We start from the raw sequence: 20648 nt of genomic DNA on the forward strand, positions 1-20648 counted from the left end.
GAATTGTGGGTGGGGGGAGTGAATGTACAGCGCTCTCTCCACCCTCAATACCACGACTTAGGTGCCCTTGAGCAAGGCACTGAACCCCAACTGCTCCCCGGGCGCCGCAGCATAAATGGCTGCCCACTGCTCCGGGTGTGTGTTCACAGTGTGTGTGTGTTCACTGCTCTGTGTGTGTGCACTTCGGATGGGTTAAATGCAGAGCACAAATTCTGAGTATGGGTCACCATACTTGGCTGAATGTCACGTCACTTTCACTTTTTCTCACTTTAACTATAAATCAACTCATTACACTGATATCAAGAAATAAACGAGCACTTTTTTTAAATGACAAAGCAATGTGAAAAGAAAAAAGGAAAGTGTATTCAATTAGATATTTAAAAAAAAAACTGATTACAAGATACTACACACTCTGTAGATCTTTTTAAGGCTTTTATTACATACACAAAACCAGATTTTATTCAGGATAAACAGAGGGACAGAAAGCAGTAGTTTACTGAGGTGATTACGAAGGACTCAAAAGGTCATTATGTTATCTACAAAGGTTATTGTGAAAGCACATCACGTAGTCCAGGCCCTTTCTAATTGCAGACACCAGAATAAGCAGAGAATATGGAGTGCTCTCCACACACATGCACCCAGAACTGGGTCACTGTGCCCACATAATCAGCTTCACAGCTCCCTATTGGCCAAATCCAGAGCAAACCTCACATCTTATTCAGCCAATGAGAGCAGCTCCTGTTGTGCAGCACCTGAGGGCGGATAACTGCTTCAAGTGTGGAGTGGAGTATATCAGAACAACCACAGGAAGAAAAAAATGACTGTGAATTTGATCTCGTTTCATAACACGCCCCAGGGGTGGCTAGAAGCCAACGTGATAGCAGCTTTTCGTGTCTGAGATGGAAATATACAACACTTCAGAACTGTTGTGTAGTAAAAAAAAAAAAAAAAGAGGGTATTAAATATGCAGGCAGCAGAAGAAGAAACTTGAGTCTCCAGATATAGTCTGAATCGTTACCTAACCTGTTATGTCAGACCATAGTGAATGGAACAATATGCATGTGGTGCTCTTCACAGGAAGTGCTGCCCTCTAGTGTGGAAAAACAAGAGCTGACTGTAAATGTAAAAGAGGGAAGTGAAAACCGGGCGCCATTTAATACATTTTAGATTCATTTTATTTACCTTTTTGATTTTTTAATAGACACAAACATAACAGAGATGTCACGTGATCTGTATTTTCTGAGGTGAAGAATGCAGAACTCTTTGCTACTTGAAAACATATTGAAATTAGATTTTTCCAATCCTTTGGCACTGGTTATTTATGCAAATAATAATTCTAATAATAATAATGACAGTCTGGGTTGGTTAGATAAAGTCTGAAAATACTTTATGACTCACAATGCAGACACAAACATTCATTTATATGTATCGACAATGCAACTAGAACTCTACAATGCAAATGGATTATGTGTAATATAACAGACTCTGACACAGGAAGTGACATTCATGATGAAGTCAAACCAGAAGATCAGGGCTGGAGTAAATTTCGTGATGTCAGATGTTCGGACTGGAGGAGAGAAACTCAAGCCACTCTGTCAGAACAGGATGTTGCACTGGAGGCTGAAAATGAACATGAATGAACAAACTGAATTCAAAAATGGCAGAGAAAAACATTGCAAGGATCTGAGCTGGTAACATCATGACCTCATATAAGAGGGGATATACCAATTATTTGGCTTGGGAACATTATACCAATTATACCTTGGGGAACATTTTCAGAAAATGCTGGGTCACAATGCAGCATGATAGTCTCTCAACTATGCTCAACTAGACCAATATTTTTAACATGCATTAAAATGCAATTTATACATTCAATTAATTGAATGCAAATTATGTATTACAATTAATTTTGATATTTTTGGAGCATTTAAAAAGTAAAATATATATAAAATACATACACAATTGTTCTGACATCGTAATAAAGCAATAAAAAAATAATAAAATAATCATTACATGAATGTATAATTAAATGAATGAAATTCATAAAAAGAAAACATTATTAAATAATTTGGCATAATTTTATGCTACTATTTACTTGGGAGAAAAAACCTTTATAAGAAGACAAGGTTAGTTCAGGATGTAAAATGTCATGTGGGGCAACTTCCCAAAAGGGTAATGATATCTATGAATTAATAATTCCTGATAAAAAAAAAAAAAAAAAAAAACTTTTTACCTTGAAAAGATACATTTGAAAATGTTTCTGAAATTAAAAACTCACATGCATTAAATGTGCAAGGAAAATATGGTATTACTTTATACTTAATTCTTAAAGCTTTAAATGTTTTTTAGAAACATACCAAGTCAGCATGAACACAATGAGTACAATTTATAAGAATCTGGAATAATATTTATGAAGTTTGAAAATGGCACAAATTTGGTGCAAAAATCAGCAAAGACAAGGATAATTGGCAAATTTCGATGCTTTGCGACATGACTAGTAAAAAAGCAATATGAATTAGTGAACTGTAATAAAAGCTTTTCACTCTTCCTCACCTGTAGATCGGTGATATCTAGCAGATTGCCGTCTTTCCTCACAGACAGGAGAGTAGCTCTGCCGTGTGAAGGGTACCCCTCCTCAACCCTCAGGTGACATACGGTGGTCGCAGTCTTGAGAAAGATCAGAAGCTTTTCAGCAGGACACCAATCTATCGCAAACCTGACCAAACAAGCCAAAAAATGTACATGAGATACAGGAAGTAAATTGCTTTATAGTGTAAAACTAGTTTTCTTGCCTTATAGAACAGAATGTTGAGATCCAGTGTTGTTAAATTAAAACATTTCTCAGCAACTGAGATCCAATAAAACCATAAAAGACAGTTGTGAACGGGTTACTTGAATGAAATACATTATTGCAAGCTTGCATGGTGTAGTAGTGAAAATAATTAATGTAGTAATGTAGTAATAATTAATGTAGCAATAAAAATGACTATGTGGCTGACAACATTTCACAGGTTAAAGAAAAAAGGATTTTCAGTTTGAAGGCCTGAATTGTATGATGTATTTTGGTTTTATGAACCTTTTTCGTTATCAGTAACTTGTGATGAATCTGAACTTTACCGCCATAAAATATAGAAATGATAAGATTCCTGAGAAATGTATGTATACACTTTAAGAAAATGTACCTGGAGTGCAGAGCCTGTATCTCAGACAGCATCTCTCCTTGACTTATGTACCGCTCCATCACCTCCACAAGGGCGGCGCTCACTTGCCGAAAACGCCCATCCACCGCCTCCTCTACAAGACCAGCAGTTCCCTGAAACACCTGAAACAAAGGAAAAGAGATAGATTTACAATAATGTAAAAAAAGAAAATGAAATCCAGATAGGGCTAAAAAGAAATATAGTTCTAGAAGAATATCAGTTTTTAAAATATTGGCAGCATCAGTTTAATTCAAAAGCTTGTCTAAAATTGTTTTAGAGGTACCACATGGTTAAAGTTCTGGTAGTGTAAGTGCTGTAGATATTTTGCATTCTTGTCCTATTTAATACAGCATAACACATTATAGTATCATCATAATGTGAGTGAAGTGTGTGTGTATGCATGTACAAACTATATATGTTTTATCATTTAAAAGCACATTCTTTCTTTGGCAGTTCATCACTCACTTGACGTATCACACATCTCAGCATCACTATAGGGAAATATATGCTGAGACACAGTACCTGAAGATGAAATTCATCGCTGGTTGTCATGGTGATGGACACACGCAGGGGTTCAAGTGATTTTTCAGCAGCACGAGGCAAGAGCTCGAGGCACAGCTCAGAGGAACTGACTGACAGCAGCCTGTACTGCATGTTTCTGTGAGTCACTGTGACCAAGGTCTGCAGCCTGAGAGACAAAGAAAATAAGAGGAAGAGAGGGGGGCATATTGTGTTAAATGTCTGTGCAGCAAAAACGTTTTGAATATTTGAAGAATCTTGACTGTAATCAGCAACCTAACACAGTCACAAAATCTAAAGTATGCAGCTGTAAATTAGTAATTTATGCATCTCTCTCTCAAATTCAATATGGCATCTAACCTGACAAAGGTCTATTACTCCAGTCTTCAGTGTCACATGATTCTTCAGAAATTATTCTAATAGGCAGATTTGCCACAGAAGAAACATTTCTCTTTTTTTCATTTTCAAAACAGTTGTGCTGCTTAATACTTCTGTAGAAACTGGGATATTTTTTTTTTTTTGGCTTCTTTGATGAATCCTGAAGTTTGAAGAACAGCAAAAACGGTAGCCAAAAAAAAAAAAAAGTGTATATAGACTCACCCGTCTCTTAATATTGTCCAGTCACTAATCCGAGCATGCTGTTTTTCAACCTCATCCTTGAGCTTAGAAAGCCGCAAATCACACACATTCATAGCGTTTTGGGCTGCCTGGAGAGAATCTTCCAACTGAAAGCTGATCTGTTTCTGTGTGAGAGAACGGAGGAAGAATTCAAGCAAGCTGATTCTACCAGTTTGTCCCACAGCCGTTTTCAGTGAAGAAAAGTGGAAATTATTAGAAGTCTGAAGTGAGTGCATGGCTTACCTCAGCTCTCTGATTTCGTTTAGCTGTGATTCTCTCCTTCTCTTTGCACTCCTCTTTCTGAACAAGAACGAGATTTTAATGTACAATACAACAGTAAGAATATGCAAGAGCGAAGCTCCATGTTTACCTATCAAGGCCACACAACAACAACCTGCAAAAAACCTGCTTTTTATCAGATTCATCCAATGCATATATCTTATGTGCTAGATAAATAGCTTTTTTTCCCCCTGAATTTGAAGTCTGACTACCTTTATCTGCAGAGTGGACAGCAGGGTCTCCAGTGTCTTCCGTTTACCCTGAAGCTCTTCCGTGCGAACCCGGAGAGTGCTGATCAGCCCCTCCACCTCCTGAACTCTCTCCAGATATTCAGCCTTTAATGCCTTCCATGCAGAACGAGCTTCATTACCTGTGTGCCAACACACCCGAAACAAGGCACCACCTCGCTGTTTAGCAATTGTAGCAATGGACAGTCACAATAATTTATAATAAATGTATAATCCATGAAATGTGTGTGTTACCTGGGTTTCGGGGACATGGCTCATTCAGCAGCTGATCCACCGACTCCAGACCTGCCAGCAGCTGGATCATGTCATCCACCACACACAGCTGTCTGAATACATGCTTCTGTTTCCGCCTGCAGTCCTACGCAAGAACATAAAACATCAAGATTTCATTCATGTATATATATGTTTAATGTAAATCATTTTATACCACGGTACTACAGTTATTGTTACTACAATAAAACCATGGCAATTGGTTATTAGCTAATCCATTTAAAAATAAATAAAAGAATTCGAAAGAAAATCACAATTCATGGTTAAATATTGGTGATTTTTTTTTTAGTTAGTTATTTGCATAAACTACTGTTACACATAGCAGAACTTAAATTCACCATCAGATAAGGAGCCATAATTTCTCCCTCTCCTGTTTCCTGCACTTCGGTGGTGTTGCATGATTTCAGGAAGGAGGGGTCAGTCCTTTCCAGAAGCCTGAAATCAGAGAATATTATTTAGTGTTTATCAAATTTTATTTGTTCTTATTTCATGCTCTTAAAAACAAGGACCATAGTTAAACAGCCTGAGAATACTTGAGGCTTTCAACAGCTTTGGTCATTTTGTTTTAATCCTCTGATGTAATTTAATCAACTCAGTACAAATGAAAAAATATCTTAAAAATATTATCTTAAAAAAAAAAAACTACAAAACAAGAAAGGAAAAAAAACAATCCTTGTATTTATAATAATCTATCAGCTGCGATGCATCTTGTGTTGTCACACTCACGTGCACGTAAGTATTGTATTAAAATCTACTAAATATACGCATTAATGATTAAATGGCTTTAATTGTTTAATTAAAATGCCCTTGTGAAAGTTCATCGGTTCAGTATTTAAAACAGTGTTGTAGTATGTTTTAATGTACACTGAGTGGCCGCCTTTTTATTATAATAACGTTAACTGTATTGATGGTATTTCAGTGAAAGCTACAGTTACAGCGGTGACTTAAGGTAACGTTAGACAGTTTGGGCGTTTAGCAGTCAGCATCCAAATAACGACTTGCCCGAGAACTAATTTGATTCTTATAGCGACAGGGCACTTTTAACGTATAACGCGCTATAAAAATAATCCAAATATTTCCATGTGTCTTTATGGTTTGATAGACAATACTCACGCTTCTGTTCTCTCCGTCGCCATTTGTGTTTTGAAACTTACCGCCTGACGCTGATTGGTCAGAACTGTGACGCCTACGTCACAGATGTCCACCAATCATTGATCTATGAACGAAACCTTTAGACGTACATACATGACATGAATTTACAGCCAAACAACACATTAGTGTATTTAAAATATATTTACAACATTGCATAAATATTTTTTTTATTTGTAAATTATACATAGTAGGCTACTTAACCTAATTCATATTTTCTATTATCAATATAGGCTAACAATGTAGGATATGAGTTACCTCTTTTATATTTATCTATACAGGAAATACAAATTTAAAAAAGAATAAAGAATAAAGTTAAGCAGTTGTATGTCAGTCGTTTAATACGACTAACTGAGAAATAGATTTAATAAAATGCATAGATTCAAAAACAATTAAAAGATGAAGCAACAGTCAACTACTAATGTGGAAGAAACAAATAAACACATTACATAAATACAATACAAAATGAAGTAACACATTATTATTATTATTCCTGGTTTTATCATTCCTGATTTCTGTAATAACTCCTTAAATATTTTTAATTAGGCTAATCCTCTTCGAAATTGCGTTTCTTCCTGGAAAAACACTCAGGTGTCACGTAATTGCACAACTTTCAGAAGGTTTTTTTTCTTCGCCTGAATAAAGTTTTATTAGTTTTTTAACGTCAACGCTTTCTCGTTTTTTTTTTTTTCATTATGATGAGTTGTCATAGCTATAATAGGCTTTTCAGCTACATTTATACAGTAAACAATTATGACACACAAAACAATTTATACTTCAACTTAGATATTCCAAATGCAATAAAAATGCATCCTGTTATCAACTAATTTCATTTACATTAATTAATGTATTCATTTAAAATTATGTTACTTTCTGTGACCTTATCTTGAGAACATAGGCCTGCCTTTTTCTCTTAAATCTGCCTTCACTGTAGCCCCACTGTGTTAAAGTGTTTGGAACCAAAATACAAAACTGTTTTTACAACATATAGTTGTGTAACTGCACTTCAGACTCAAAACCTTATATTTACTGACATATAAATTAGTGACAACAATTAGTTGGTCAAATTAGTTTACATTAATCTCTTGATCATATATAAAAAAAAACATGCTCTATTTATGTCACTAATGCCAATATATGCATTAAAATTACATTCAATATCTAATGATTAAATTCACTGAAGAACACATGCAGTCAAGATTAAAAATGGCATACTGTAATACAAAGCATTTTAAATCAGGATGAAATTCTAAGCTAAATGTGCCCAAGCAGAGACAAAAACACACCAATACAGTCCAGACACAAGACCACACAACACCGTTTTACTCATCTTTTATTGTCACATTCATATCTATGCTCTGTATTCTTTACAAAGAGTTCAAAACAATTGTGGATGAGAATCAAAGAAAATCAGGCAGGCAGAGGCTGAAAGGCCTGATAATGTCTGTGGCACCTGCTGTAAGAAGGGTGAAGGGATAAAGGTATAGTCCGGTAAAGGTAGTCTCCTTCCTCTCTCATCCTCCTAAAATGTGCCCCATTTAATTCAACAGACCTTCGCTCTCCTGTTGCATCATTATAGGTGAAATGAAACAATAAAAATGAAAACGATTTCAACATCATGCTGCTCTGTGCGGCCTGAAAAGATACTATTATGTTGCGGTTCACAGAGAAAGAGAGCAGATTCTATTGCAAACATAAGAGATACAATCCTATGTCATATTTAAAAAGCCATCAGAAATATAAATCAAACAGAAAGATGAACAATTTGTAAGTTAAAAATAAAGTCAGTTTAATAATAATGAAATTTAAAAAAAAAAGAGAGATTGGATAGTGAAACTGACATGTTTATTTCCCCTCCCGCATTTCCATTTATTCCATTTCCAAATTCATCCTGAACAATTTCAAAAACGAATGAAGAAAAATCATCTTTGGAAGTAAAAGACTCCTATGCACTACAGTATACGGAGATGCTGCTACCCAGTTGCTCAAGTCATTTATTATTATTATTAATATAATTATTATTGATTCATTAAGCTTAACATTTTCAAAATTAACTTTTTGTGTCTTTTTTAGTTTTATGATCTGTTCTATATCCGTTTGTCTTTATTCTAAGAGGTAGATCAACAAAAAAAAGAAAAAGAAAAAAAAAAAATAATTAAAAACACATGGTTACAGGAGTCGTGCCTTTTGATTCAGGCCATGAAGTCATAAAATGAGACTACAGGTGGAGGACAGAATATTAGTAGAAGCTCTATTTTGTTGCCGATTGAAATCTAGTTTCACCAAAAAGGAAAGAAGGTGAAACCGTTTTCAAGATCAGTGAGAAAAGGGCTTCTGAATGGGGAGGGTTGTACTCGGGGTCAAGGCTGCATGGCATGGAGGTAGTGTGGTGCCATCGAAGTGGGAAAGGACACAGAGGAAATAGCGCAACAGGCACAGTTGTGTGTTTCGATCTTCAGAGGTATCGTTAGTCACTCTACGAATGCTGGCCTAGTTACGTTTGTGCCATTAGTTTCATAATAGTCAGGTCTTATGGTGCGTTCAGTCTGTATTTATGAGTTGGAAAGTATTTAAGTAATTACGACATCAGGTGTGTTCAAGTCACTTTGATGGCTGTGAAAGATTTTTTTAACTTCCATAAATGATGTATAAAGAATGCACATCAGATGTGTTTTTTCTTTATGTTATTGTTCAATTCATGCTGTAATGGTAATTGTACAATACTACTATATTTTGTACATGCGATCGATTGTGATCCGTTGTGACGCGCCCCAACTTAAAAATTCAGGGTTTAAATGAAATTTGCTGGAAAAAGTACAAACCCATCCCAGATGTAGAAGAGTTTGTTTCTTCATTGGAACAGATTTGGAAAAATGTAGCATTGCATCATTGCTCACCTCTGCAGTGAATGGGTGCCGTCAAAATGAGAGTAAAAAAAAAAAAAAACATCAAGTGATCCACAAAGTAAAGCAATATTATGGATAGGAGACTTGCATTTCACAACAGTTTGAAGTTAAAAACATCTTGATGGTTTCTCACTTCACAAGACTTTAACTGATTCTAACTGTGACTTGAGTCATATGGATTACTTCTGGATTATTGTAATGTATTTATCAGCTGTTTAGACTCTCATTTTGACGGCACCCATTCACTGCAGAGTAAGTGATGTAATGCTGAATTTCTCCAAATCTGTTCAGAGGAAGAAACAACCAATCTTCATCTTGGATGGCCTGAAGGAGTCTAAATTTTCAGCAAATTTTAAGTGAACTATTCCAATAAAGAACTTTGTGGTGGCATTCATGTGCATTTAACTCACAAATCTTTCCGACTTGACTTGAATGCACCATAAGTCACAACGTAGGGAGAATTTTAGCTTAACTGTGCACTAACAGAATTTCACAGGCTCTTCAACGTTCCTCCTCCCGTGCAAACCATCACCAAACACATCCGTTCCCTGTCCTGCCACCTTGCCCCGCAAAAGAGTCCCAGCTCTAAGCTGGAGTAGTATTCTATCCAAACGTCTACAGAAATGAAGAGCTAAAAATAAATTAAAACTCAAAAGTAAAATGTAACATGCACTTTCGCTCTCATCTGCTTGATAAAAACAATCTTATGGCTAAGTCTTGAGGTAGCGTTCCTAGTTATGTGAGGTTTGATTCGTCATTTGTAGCACCCAAATGTCTTCCTTAAGGAGAGGCCAGAAACTAGCACGGTGAGATACAACAGTGGCATGCAACGTCAATATGATGATCACACCCAACTAAGCTGCGCTTCAACCTGTGATCTATCACTGCAATGCAACTTTTCCCAGTGGACACTCAACAGTCCGTGTGACAAACGAAAGCCATTCGTTTGACTCGTCACAGATTTGCATAAGTAAACAACATACTATCTCTTTTCCAAGCTCAAGTATGCTAAACGGTTCTACGGTTTGTTCAAGCCCTCGTCACCGACAACGTGTGGAGGACCTTGAAATAAAAAGGAGAGAAGAAAACACTTCCAAGTGCCAAACAGGAGGCCGACTCGCAGTACTCAGGGAACCGTGTATCTACACGAGCACTGCATCCGTTCCTGACTGCGAACAGTCTTAATTAGTTCCTTTTTCCTGGAGTACAACAACAAAACGCAAAGCGAATCCCAGTTTGGCACAGGTATTACGTGAAGAATGAATCATTTGTTAGTAATTCAAATGAACTAGTAGCAGTGTAAGAGGTGTCTGTGCATAAAGAACTCTGATCATGAAACCTAGCTATAATCCAAACTAAATGAAGACAATTTGAGAAACGAATGAGGAAAAATAAATCTTAAAGGAATTCAACATCAAACGACTGAACTGAACAGAGAAAACGGTCACAAACGAGGCCAGCGTGAGAGAGGGCGCTCAACTCCAGAAATGAAACCACACGTCGCTCGCCAAGTCTGTTTTGAATCGGATAATAACGCAAAACCATAATGAGCGGATGAAGGCAGCGAGTGGTGGAAGGGGATGAAAGGTAAGAACATGTGGGGAAAAAGAGGAAGGGGACAAATGTGGCTTTTAAAATCTTTACGAAATGTCCACCTGTCCATTGAAACTGTTAAGGGCATCTCCCTCTCATCTCTTCCACCTTTCACCCAAAGAATTATAATAATAAAAGAGACAAAATAACAAAAAAAAAAATGCAATTACAATAATATATCTACTTATTTTTTTTGTCACAACACTATGTTAGTTCTTGGAGATCTGCTGATATTTATGTTAATATTTCTCGCTCACATATTTTTTTGTCTTTTATTGATGAAACAGTTCGTAACCAGATGTCATGTCCAAATAAAGCTTGCTGTCAAAAATAAAAACATTTTAAAAAAAAGAGAGAGAGAAAAAAAAAGGCTGCTGCAGTCTGAACAGAGCAGAAGTGTGTGAGTGTGTCTCGGTGTCTACGGCTGGAACAGGACAGACACTTCTTTGCTTTCCCGCCTGAAGAGCAGTATGTATTGTGTCTCAATGGAGATGAGTCATTAACAAGTTCAGTCCTCAAGCAGAGAACAGAAGACTGCCATCTAGTGTGAAAAAGGGAAGCTTAAAAAAAAAAAAACCCACAAAAACAAAATAAAAGACTTTGAGCGGTTAAAGCACAAGAACATGCTAGCAAACCCTTCCTCTGAATGGAACCTGAAAAGGATGTGGTCTGGCAGTGTCCATCCATCTTTAACGGTTAAAAGTCTTTCCATCCTTTATCCAATTAGTATTTTATTCTAAAAAAATACAAACAGTTTTTTATCCGATAGTTCCGTTAAACAAATTATTTACAGGTTTCAATTTGAGAGATGTGAATGTTTTTTTATTTGAATTTACTTTATATTTTTTTAGCTTCCGTTTTTCAAAGGTACGTTTTATGTTCTCAGTCAGTTTATTTAAAAAAATGAGTGTTTTTCTATGTTCCTGCCTTTTTTAAACACCCAAACCACTTCCCCAACAAAAAGATTTAACACTTGAACTCAATTAGAAAAGACACTCGCGCACACTTGCACAGGACAATGGGGAAGGACGAGACTCGATCCAAATAAAAAACAGGAGAGAGATGTTGAATGGTTCACATTCAGTGTCTTGGGGCTGAAGATTGTCATCATGCTTTCGCTTTTTTCAAGCATGGTGAGTAAGTCAAGCCCTTTCAAGCAAGTCATCCAATGATGTCTAAATCCATCAATGCAGAATGATCAAGATCACACCACAGGTGCAAAAATAATGGCAGAAGTTAGAAAAAGAAGCCATTTTTAGATTTCTACGGTCAGCTTGTATGACAAACAAACGCATATGCATCAAACTTAAAATCCTGTGGTATGGCAATGTTCATTATGCACCTGTAAAAACTGGTATGACCCGTCCTACGTCCCATTGAACAGTGATTTCAAGTGCGACTCTTCAAGGACCCCCAGGCTACAGGTGAGAGAGACCACCTAAACAATTCAGAATTTTTCCTGGGAGTCCTTCTGAGCTCAGGTGAGGAAAAACACCCTCACTTACACTCACGCATACACTCATACCCAAAAAGAAAAAGTAAAATACTTCTTCCTTAAAAAAATAAAATATTCAAGACTATCAGCTTTTATATAAAAACACCAGCAAGCAAGCAAAAAAAAAAAAAAAGGCAAAAGAAACTAGAAATTAGGAATACTGAGGTAACAATACCCTGAGGTAGTTTTTTTTTTTCTTCTTAATTTCATTTTATCTAATCTGTTCTAGGATCAGTGAGCAAGGCCAGGACTCTGGCAACCTCAACGGCAAATGTCAAACAAAGTGGGCGAGAGAGAGCACAGAAACCATTTTGCGGTCACCTGTTCTTGACCTTTGACCTAAAGGCAGACCCTGTCATTCCAAACCTGGCATTCAGGCTGACTGTCCTCACTTGATTCTGTCTCTGCATATTAACAGCATAATTATTCTCAGGAAAAACACAGAACAATGTGTCTGAAGGCCAGGTTTCATGATTGCTTTTAAAAAAAATTTGAATACGTAAATTCCTTAGAGAAAACGTTTAAACAAAAGATGCTCTAGGTCTCGTTTTCTGAAATTGCAGTACCTTCTTTTTCATTGTCTGCCTGCTCCAATGCAATGAGGGGCCAGGTTAACTCACATATCATATATATATAATATATATAAAATATGCCGTTTGTGTGTGAGCGGCGCTGCAGCGATCATCGCCGGCGTGGTTTAGGACGGAATTGATGGGTCTCCGCACATCAAAGCTGAGCCACTGCAATACAACTGCAGAGGTCACCTTTAGCCCACACGCTTACTGAACTCTCGCCGCACGTCCCGCCGGCCAAACGGCACGAAGCCTAAAAAGGAAGTGGCAGGAAAAACGCCACAACCCTCATAAGCCAGGCACTCGATTGTCGATGGTTAAACGTGCAGCATTAGTCATGAAGATTATATTTACAACCTCATTTTTTTTTTTTCATCTCGTCACCCCCACGGTTTAGCGTGGGGGACTTCAAGAGCAGTGTTAACAACTTTGGCCCCTCCCCTCATCTCTGATAGGTAGGGAGAAGTCACTTGATTAGTGACCACGCCCTCCAAAAAGTGTGATGGCTTCTCTGCTCTCTCTTTCCCGTCTCTACCTCACTGCATTTCATTAATAATACCTCTGAATAAACATTTCTATACATATATCTCTATCTTTAAAAAAAACAAAAACAAAAACAAAAAAAACTGTAAAAAAATTTGAAGTGACTGCTGATGGCTGAGAGTCCCATGAAGCTCGAATCCTTTATGAATACACACTTTTGAAGGGACCTTCATTACACCCTATTCCCAATAAGCAGCTATGTAAAAAAGCTCTCACCAGAGGGGCGCTCCGTTTTGACAGACCTCCTCACCATCCTCAGTCACTCCACCTGGCCTGGCATCTGGTCTCTGTTTTCTAGTTATCTCTCTTTAAAAAAAAAAAATCATTTTTTTTTCTTGTTCATTTTCACTAAACTTGCTTCCTCGCCCTCTCACAGGCATTTTTTGTCTTTTTTTTTCTCTTTTTAATACACTCTCATTCTGCTGCTCATTTCTCCCTGTCTACCGCTAGGTCTGTGTGTCACTCTCTCTCTCTCTGTCAGTCTGCTCGTTTGTCCTCCCATTTGTCCGTCTGACTGGGTAGCGGCCCCGGCCTCTCACTTCCTCCTGGGTTCTTGTGCCAGTTCCTGAGGGGTCCCCGGCTCAGACATGCCCTGCGGATGGGACCCCTGAGAACCTCCTGTACCTCCTTTCTGCTGCTGCTTGACTTGTGTCAAAATGTCCCTGATCTTCCTCTGTGCCAACTAGAGAGGAGACAACAAACAAAAAAAAAAAAAAAACAGTATTTTAGCATTGTTTGCTCTTCCAGTTTATTTTAATGTTTTAGCCAAATGAAACGTCACCCAAACTCTTGAGGTGTCCACTCCTAACTAAGCGAAGCACATTTGTGCAGGGAATACAGAAAGATAAGCGACTGACCTGACTTGCGTAAAAGTGGCCGATGATTTTGACGATGACCTGGTCGTGTTCATCAGGGGTCTGCTCTCGGGGAACCACTACTTCAGCAGCGGTGAGGTTCTGCAGTTCGTTCACCTATGATGGGTCGTACAGATCAATTCAATCAGCAGCATAGTCTTGATCAGAGCATTCCTTTCATAACTTCAAAAACACTCTTCCTCGAAGTCATCGAACATTTGTCAGCCATATGTTAATGATATACGACTTACGGTTTTCCCGCCTTTTCCGATGACCCTTCCTGCTGCTGCAGCTGCTACTTTGATGTGTGTCTCCAACTTCACTTCCTCTTTGGGGCCGAAGAAGTTCTCCTCCTTCAGCTTACCGTATATTCTGCCTTGAGCCTAAAGCACACAGGGCTTCTTAAACGACTTGGGTCTTCCTGACAGCACATTCCTCTCAAATATTTTCTGAAATTAGTTTGCAAAGCATGCATTCAAGCAAACCTTGAACTGGGCCTCAGGTGGTCCTGTAACAATGACCATTCGCATTTTTGAGTCTGGAGCCTCTGCTGGTGCAATCTGAGGAAAAATGCATGTGAGGGTTGAAGTCATCTTGACACAACTATGAACTTCAGAAAAAGAGAGCATGAACCTCAATATTTTACCTGACATATCAACACAATATTTGCTTTGAGATGACCTGCGTGATCATTTTAACAACAATACCACCCAAAGAAGAAAATGTTCATCATGTTGTTCTAAACCTGTAAGAATGACTTTCATCCATGGAACAAATAAAGAGATATTTAACACAATCAATGATTTCTGAAGGATCATGTGACACTGAAGACTGGAGTAATGATGCTGAGAATTCAGCTTTGCATAACGAATAAATTACAGTTTTTGTCATTTTGGAATTTTTTGAAGAATAAAAGAAAATAATAATTTGTACACAAATAGAAAACATTGCAACAGGTTTGGAAAGACATGAAGATAAGTAAATAATAAAAGAATTTTCATTTTTGGGTGAGCTATATTCTTTTGGAAACCAAACAGATTACCCACAATGCATTTTTATAAAGGTTACCTTAATAGAAGCTCCAGCAAAACGGCTCAGCTGCTTGATATGCTGTCCTTTCTTGCCAATAAGGGCTCCTACGGCTTGAGCTGGGATGTACACGTGGACGGTCTCCTGTTCAGAGGCCTGTGGGGAGACACACAAAAAAAAAAATGAATAACTGCTTAGACCGTCACACCACAACATATGGTCACAAAAGAGAATTGTGTTAACTGACTATAATAAGGTAAAGTGCCACAGAGGCCCAGTTTATGTGACATCAATATCTATGATTTTTATAGTGACAAAATTGGTCATACCCCCATAGGGCCATAGAGGGGACCAGGCACAGAGTTTCCGAGGGCAGGAGGCGGCATGGCAGAGGATGGCGGGAAGAGGCCGATTGCTCCCAGGTTTATTCCAGGGATCAGGTGGGTCTGTTGCTGGATGAAGGCGGAACAGATTTTCAGATTAGGATTAAAATTCATGTTTATTGGCCACAATAAACATGCTACACTTACAATAAAGTATTTTCTATTTTTGTGTTCCTACACATTTTTCTCTCTTCTACGAACTCACATTCATGGCAGCGACATCATTGTCATATGCCTCCCGCACTTTCTTCATGATTTCCTGTTCGGCCAGGCAGCACGCTTCGATCGAGCCCTTCACCGTAATTGTCCTCTCTGGGTTATAAAGGGTCAGATCCTGGAGTCTGCATGAAGAGACATTCAGAAGAAAAAAAATCATGTTAAGAACACACTGTAGAAAATTAGGCTTAGTTTTGTGTTTGTGTCGTTTCTTTGCTTACGGTGAAATTGTGATCTTGGTATCAGTGTCTTGCTCCACTTTCTTCAGGTTGCGTCCCTCTTTGCCAATCAAACGGCCAACAAAGTTGTTGTGAGCAAGAACCTTCAGAGGCACCTCATCAGCACTACCAGAAATGAACAGTATCTGTTAATACTGATCTGAGAACAGACATGACCCAACAATGACCTTTCAATGAACTGAAGGTTGAAAGAAACAAAATCAAAGGCCGGGTCAGAAAGAGGTTTTGCTCAAAAACAGTGATACACTCAGTGTTAAAACCCACTGTTTTCTATTGTCCTCTTGCATTATCAGCACACGTTTCTCCTGGTTAACACTGTAAAGCTGCTTTGACACAATCTGTAGTGTATAAAGGGCTATATATATAAAGGTGACCTGATATTGTGAAATAATGTTACAAATAAAAATAACTTTTCTATTTTAAAATGTGCTTTATTCCTGCGATCAAAGATGAATTTTCAGCATCAATACTCTAGGCTTCAGTGTCACATGATCCTTCAGAAATCAGTCTAATATGCTGATTTGCTGCTCAAGAAACATTTCTTATTAATGCTGAAAACAGCTGTGCTGCTCAATATTTTTGTGGAAATTGGATTTGTTTTAAACAAATACAAAGTTAAAAAGAAGAGCATATATTTGAGATATAACTCTTTTGTAACAATGTAACAGTCTTTACTCTCAGTTTAGATTATTAATGAATAAAAGTACAAAAAAAACATACTGACCCCTGACTTTCAAATAGTAATGTAGATATGTATTTATATACAGTGGACATTATTACTTGTATATTTTCAAGAAAAAAACAATCAGTGTAAAGGATGACTGTTCTTTCGTTGACACTCACGTTTTGGTGTCCTTGGCCTCCTGGATCATGATTTCCAGGATCATGCGGCAGGCAGCTGAACAGCCCTCTGGGGTAGAATGGATACTTATGGGCTTTTCAGCAGCACCTGCATTCTCTTTACGATGCACATCGATCCTGAGAGATCAGAGGAGAAGAGAGGGCACTATCGTAAAATCCAAACAATCAGTCCAAAAAAAGAAAAAGAAAAAAAAAACAATCCTACAGGTTTGACGTGACATGAGGGTGAACTATTCTTATAAATTAAATTAGTTTATTTTCAATTCTTCCATTTCAATCACTCACTTGCTCTGAGTTTGTTTGGTGATGTTACGGATGGTGGCGCCCTCCTTGCCGATAATGGCACCCACGTATTGCGTGGGCACCAGCAGCCTGAGAGGGATGTCTGCGTGCTGATGTTTGCTGGGGATTCCGGAGCCAGGTGACATCTGGCGGGAGTGTCCTCGTGGACCGTATCCGGGACGACGGCCGTTGTCTGGGCCTCGTTGAGAGTCGGTATCAGAGTTTTCGTCGGGGATGTATGAAACACGCAGGGCATTGTTCTCAAACTGGTAACCGTTGAGCTTCTGGATTGCCCTTTTTAGACGAAAAGCATGAATGATATGCATGAATACAAGAGGGTTTATAGTAACTGACAGCATCTTGGGATGGTGTGAATGAATGCTGACTGCTCTACAAGGCTTAAATCATATGGATGTCACAGTGGTTTGCCTAAATGGTTACATTACAGATGAATCCGATAAAGAATCCAGGCTCACAGATATATATATTTAGCTAACCTGAACAAAGCTTGCAAAGCAGCTGAATCACCAGTAGGTGTCAGCCGCAAACAAGGAAAAACCGTAAAGAGAGGATGCATGCTAATTTGATTATATTACAGAAAGACAAGCCATTTTAAAGCTGAAAATGTGCAATTCTTAGGTTAAAATACTTTATTTTATCACAGCTTAATATGCACAGACAGCCTTTTGTCGTTTTTTTTTTTTACTAAAAATTTTATACACACTGGCACTTTTAAAACATTGAGAAACCAGACCAACCCAGCACAGCGACATTTGTGAGTTAGAGGAGAGGATCTGTTTGTCCAAACAATGGTAGACAAGGGCAATCTATTTGACAGAAGTCAGTATTTTTGCAATTCCATCTGGATACACCAGTCACCAAATGACACTTCAGCTTTAAAATGAAGGTTTCAGGGAAAAGTTCACTCACTGTCTAGCGTGCTCCCGTGTCCCATAAGTGACGTTCACAACTGCAGTCTCACTGTCTGTATTCACTATGGGAAAAAATAAGAACAGAAAGAGTGTAAATAACTACAATTTTTGAATCTCTAATGATGCTGTAAAAGCACTTGCAACATTTCCAGGTATTCAGTATGATTTTTTAACATATATTTTGGACATAAGTAATACAAATTGTTGTATTATTTCATTAGTATTACATAATTCAAAACATAAATGACACTCAAAACAATTGACCTTGTTCACAGTTCTCAACAGGTCCATACTGAGCAAGCAGACCATCAAGAACCTACAATGGATAAAAGAGAATGAAAGAAGAGAAAATTGTGAACTTACTTAAAATTGTAGCAACCAACAATGCACCTGCTGACCGAATCAGTTTCACGCAAGAGTTGTAGAATTAAGGGCCACGAGCGTATAGTTCATTTAATGAAATTACCCAGGATGCTCTCTTCAAAAATGACAAGTTTAAACAATTTTATTCTGTATTACAGAAACATCCTCCTTACTCAGAATCCAATCTTAACAGTTTAGAAACCATGCTAATTTCACTTAGGAATTTAGAACTTTCAAATCTTATGTCAAGAATTAAGATAGGAAGTTTCTGTAATGTAAAAAAAATACAAATGTCAAAAACTCAGATTAAAACTTGTCCCAAACCAGGTGTGTATTTTGTGCATGATTAATTTCTTAGGCTTTATTTCTCCATACAAAACTTTACATCCGTCAAACTGAACTACATGTTTCACCCATTAAAACCTGGTTGGCATCAGACTGGTTTTCGCCACCAAGGGGTCGCCTCCTAGTGGTTGACATTGGCGCAAGTGGCTGGCAGAAGTGGGGCCTGCTGGAGACGTGCCAAGAGAGACCCCACCCCGCAAGAACAACAGTCAGCCAGTACAACAACCATCAGAGAAAACACACACTGTGCCACGCCCGCGCGCGCACACACACACACAGACGCTGTATGGTGACGGTGTAATCTCATAATCACACACAGATCACCTAACCTGAATGACATGGATAAAACTTGAGTTTAAATCAACACAAGGCACTGCCCTTGCCAGAACATGTAGAGAAAGCTCAAACTTTGTTGTTCTGAGACAGATTAAACAGATGTGTTGCAGAAATTTACACCAAACTGGCAGAATTGCACAGAACTGATTATATAATTATTACGCTGCAGTTTTTCTATCCATATAAGTGGACGGAAAAAGGCTTTTTAATTTAAAAAAGGCTTTTTTTATTTTAATTATTATTATTGATTTAATTTTGTCAGGTTTCCTTTTGGTATAATGTATTGATTTGTATTTTAAAATGGCTTTTTAATATATATATATATATTTCCACTTTTTGTCAGGTTTCTTTTTGGAAAAGGCTTTAAAAAGGATTTATTTATTTTCAAAAATGGGCTATTTAATTCCCTTTTTTTTTTTTGGAAGAGGCTAAAAAAATGTTAAATTATTTAGAAAAGTGTCAACTTTTTAGCAACTTGGTGGCACTGAAACAGATCTGTCTGAGCATCCACAGGTTTGCAGCAGGATAATCTGTTTGTCTGACCGATGTCACATGACATTTTTCAGTTTCTGTTTAGTGTACTATAGATACTTCCCCTGCCATAAAATGTAGGGAAAGGTAAAAATAATTATTACACTGCAGGTTTTTGTCCACATAAACATTTGAAAATTTACATTTTAAAAATATTTCAAATATAACACTTTTTTTTAAAAACATTTTTTAAGGTTTCTTTTTGGAAGAGGTTGAAAAATATTTTACAAATAGCCTTTTAATTAATACTGAACTAGTTTTTAATTAATACTGATTTTCAAAAGTAATTTTGTTGATGTTAAAATACTTCTCTTCCCACAAAATATGCAAAGAGATCTAGGACTTATATGTATCTTAAATTTTCAGAAGATGAGCAAAATTATAGAGCCTTAGTGGCACTATTAAAACATGTATTTTTGTTTTTCGTTAAGATTATCTTTTTGTCCAACCAATGTAAAATTTTTGCAGTTTGGTGTCTCATAAACATTTACATCCGGGATGTTTTCTACGTCATACTTAAAATAACATCTATGAATGGAGAAGAATCATCAAGGACACAATAATTTATAAGGATTATGCTTTAATCTGTCTGAAAAAACAACCTTAAGAGCAACCCTGGCACTTCAGCAGAATACTTGGGTGATGAGCATCATTGTGCTGATTGAGAGAAACTGAAAAAGTCTGAAGAAGTCACACCCAGACTCACCTCCCACTGTAGGTGCGGCGGAATGTTTCTGATCTGGAGTTTTCTGGTCCTGCAGAGGGAGAACAAAAAAACAGTCAATATATCTAATACAAAACTAATGAGAGTAGCGGTTACAAAACCGCTCTCAAGTTTACACCCACAATCACACAAAACCTAATTACACTAATGACACCTAACAT

The 20648-nt window shown here is 37.5% G+C and overlaps 2 protein-coding genes across 3 annotated transcripts in view; both read right to left on the reverse strand.

Annotated features, from left to right (window-relative positions):
- Positions 1-1157: 1157 nt before the first annotated feature.
- Positions 1158-6409, reverse strand: LOC109054792. Its single transcript, XM_019072023.2, has 10 exons — positions 6248-6409; positions 5473-5569; positions 5099-5222; positions 4829-4986; positions 4581-4637; positions 4320-4462; positions 3723-3888; positions 3183-3322; positions 2554-2716; positions 1158-1620 (listed from the first exon to the last, which is right to left on the reverse strand). The coding sequence occupies exons 1-10, from the start codon at positions 6268-6270 to the stop codon at positions 1555-1557; spliced, it is 1137 nt and encodes a 378-aa protein (XP_018927568.1). The 5' UTR covers positions 6271-6409; the 3' UTR covers positions 1158-1554.
- A 1190-nt stretch (positions 6410-7599) lies between these two features.
- The window catches only part of LOC109080595 (insulin-like growth factor 2 mRNA-binding protein 1), a 38421-nt gene continuing 25372 nt past the window's right edge, over positions 7600-20648 (reverse strand). The window contains exons 3-15 of one of the 2 annotated variants that reach the window (XM_042728300.1): positions 20470-20518; positions 18453-18504; positions 18187-18250; positions 17260-17550; positions 16957-17091; positions 16096-16218; positions 15864-15999; positions 15605-15721; positions 15315-15431; positions 14732-14806; positions 14498-14629; positions 14250-14363; positions 7600-14074 (exon numbers count right to left, since the gene is read on the reverse strand). In XM_042728300.1, coding sequence (XP_042584234.1) covers positions 13928-14074; positions 14250-14363; positions 14498-14629; positions 14732-14806; positions 15315-15431; positions 15605-15721; positions 15864-15999; positions 16096-16218; positions 16957-17091; positions 17260-17550; positions 18187-18250; positions 18453-18504; positions 20470-20518 — 1552 coding nt within the window. In that variant the 3' untranslated portion in view covers positions 7600-13927. Of the gene's footprint in view, positions 14075-14249; positions 14364-14497; positions 14630-14731; positions 14807-15314; positions 15432-15604; positions 15728-15863; positions 16000-16095; positions 16219-16956; positions 17092-17259; positions 17551-18186; positions 18251-18452; positions 18505-20469; positions 20519-20648 lie in introns of both variants that reach the window. The other variant, XM_042728291.1, reaches the window with a different exon arrangement.

This window comes from Cyprinus carpio, chromosome A3 (genome assembly GCF_018340385.1).
Source record: "Cyprinus carpio isolate SPL01 chromosome A3, ASM1834038v1, whole genome shotgun sequence".
NCBI lineage: Eukaryota > Metazoa > Chordata > Actinopteri > Cypriniformes > Cyprinidae > Cyprinus > Cyprinus carpio.

Excerpts from the sequence above, each read along its gene's own strand:
- LOC109054792 (XM_019072023.2), bottom strand. The coding sequence starts at position 6,270 with ATGGCGACGGAGAGAACAGAAGC. Across the intron at positions 4,987-5,098 it reads GCCATGTCCCCGAAACCCAG|GTAATGAAGCTCGTTCTGCA; the intron begins GTAACACACACA and ends GTTGGCACACAG. Across the intron at positions 2,717-3,182 it reads ATACAGGCTCTGCACTCCAG|GTTTGCGATAGATTGGTGTC; the intron begins GTACATTTTCTT and ends TTGTTTGGTCAG.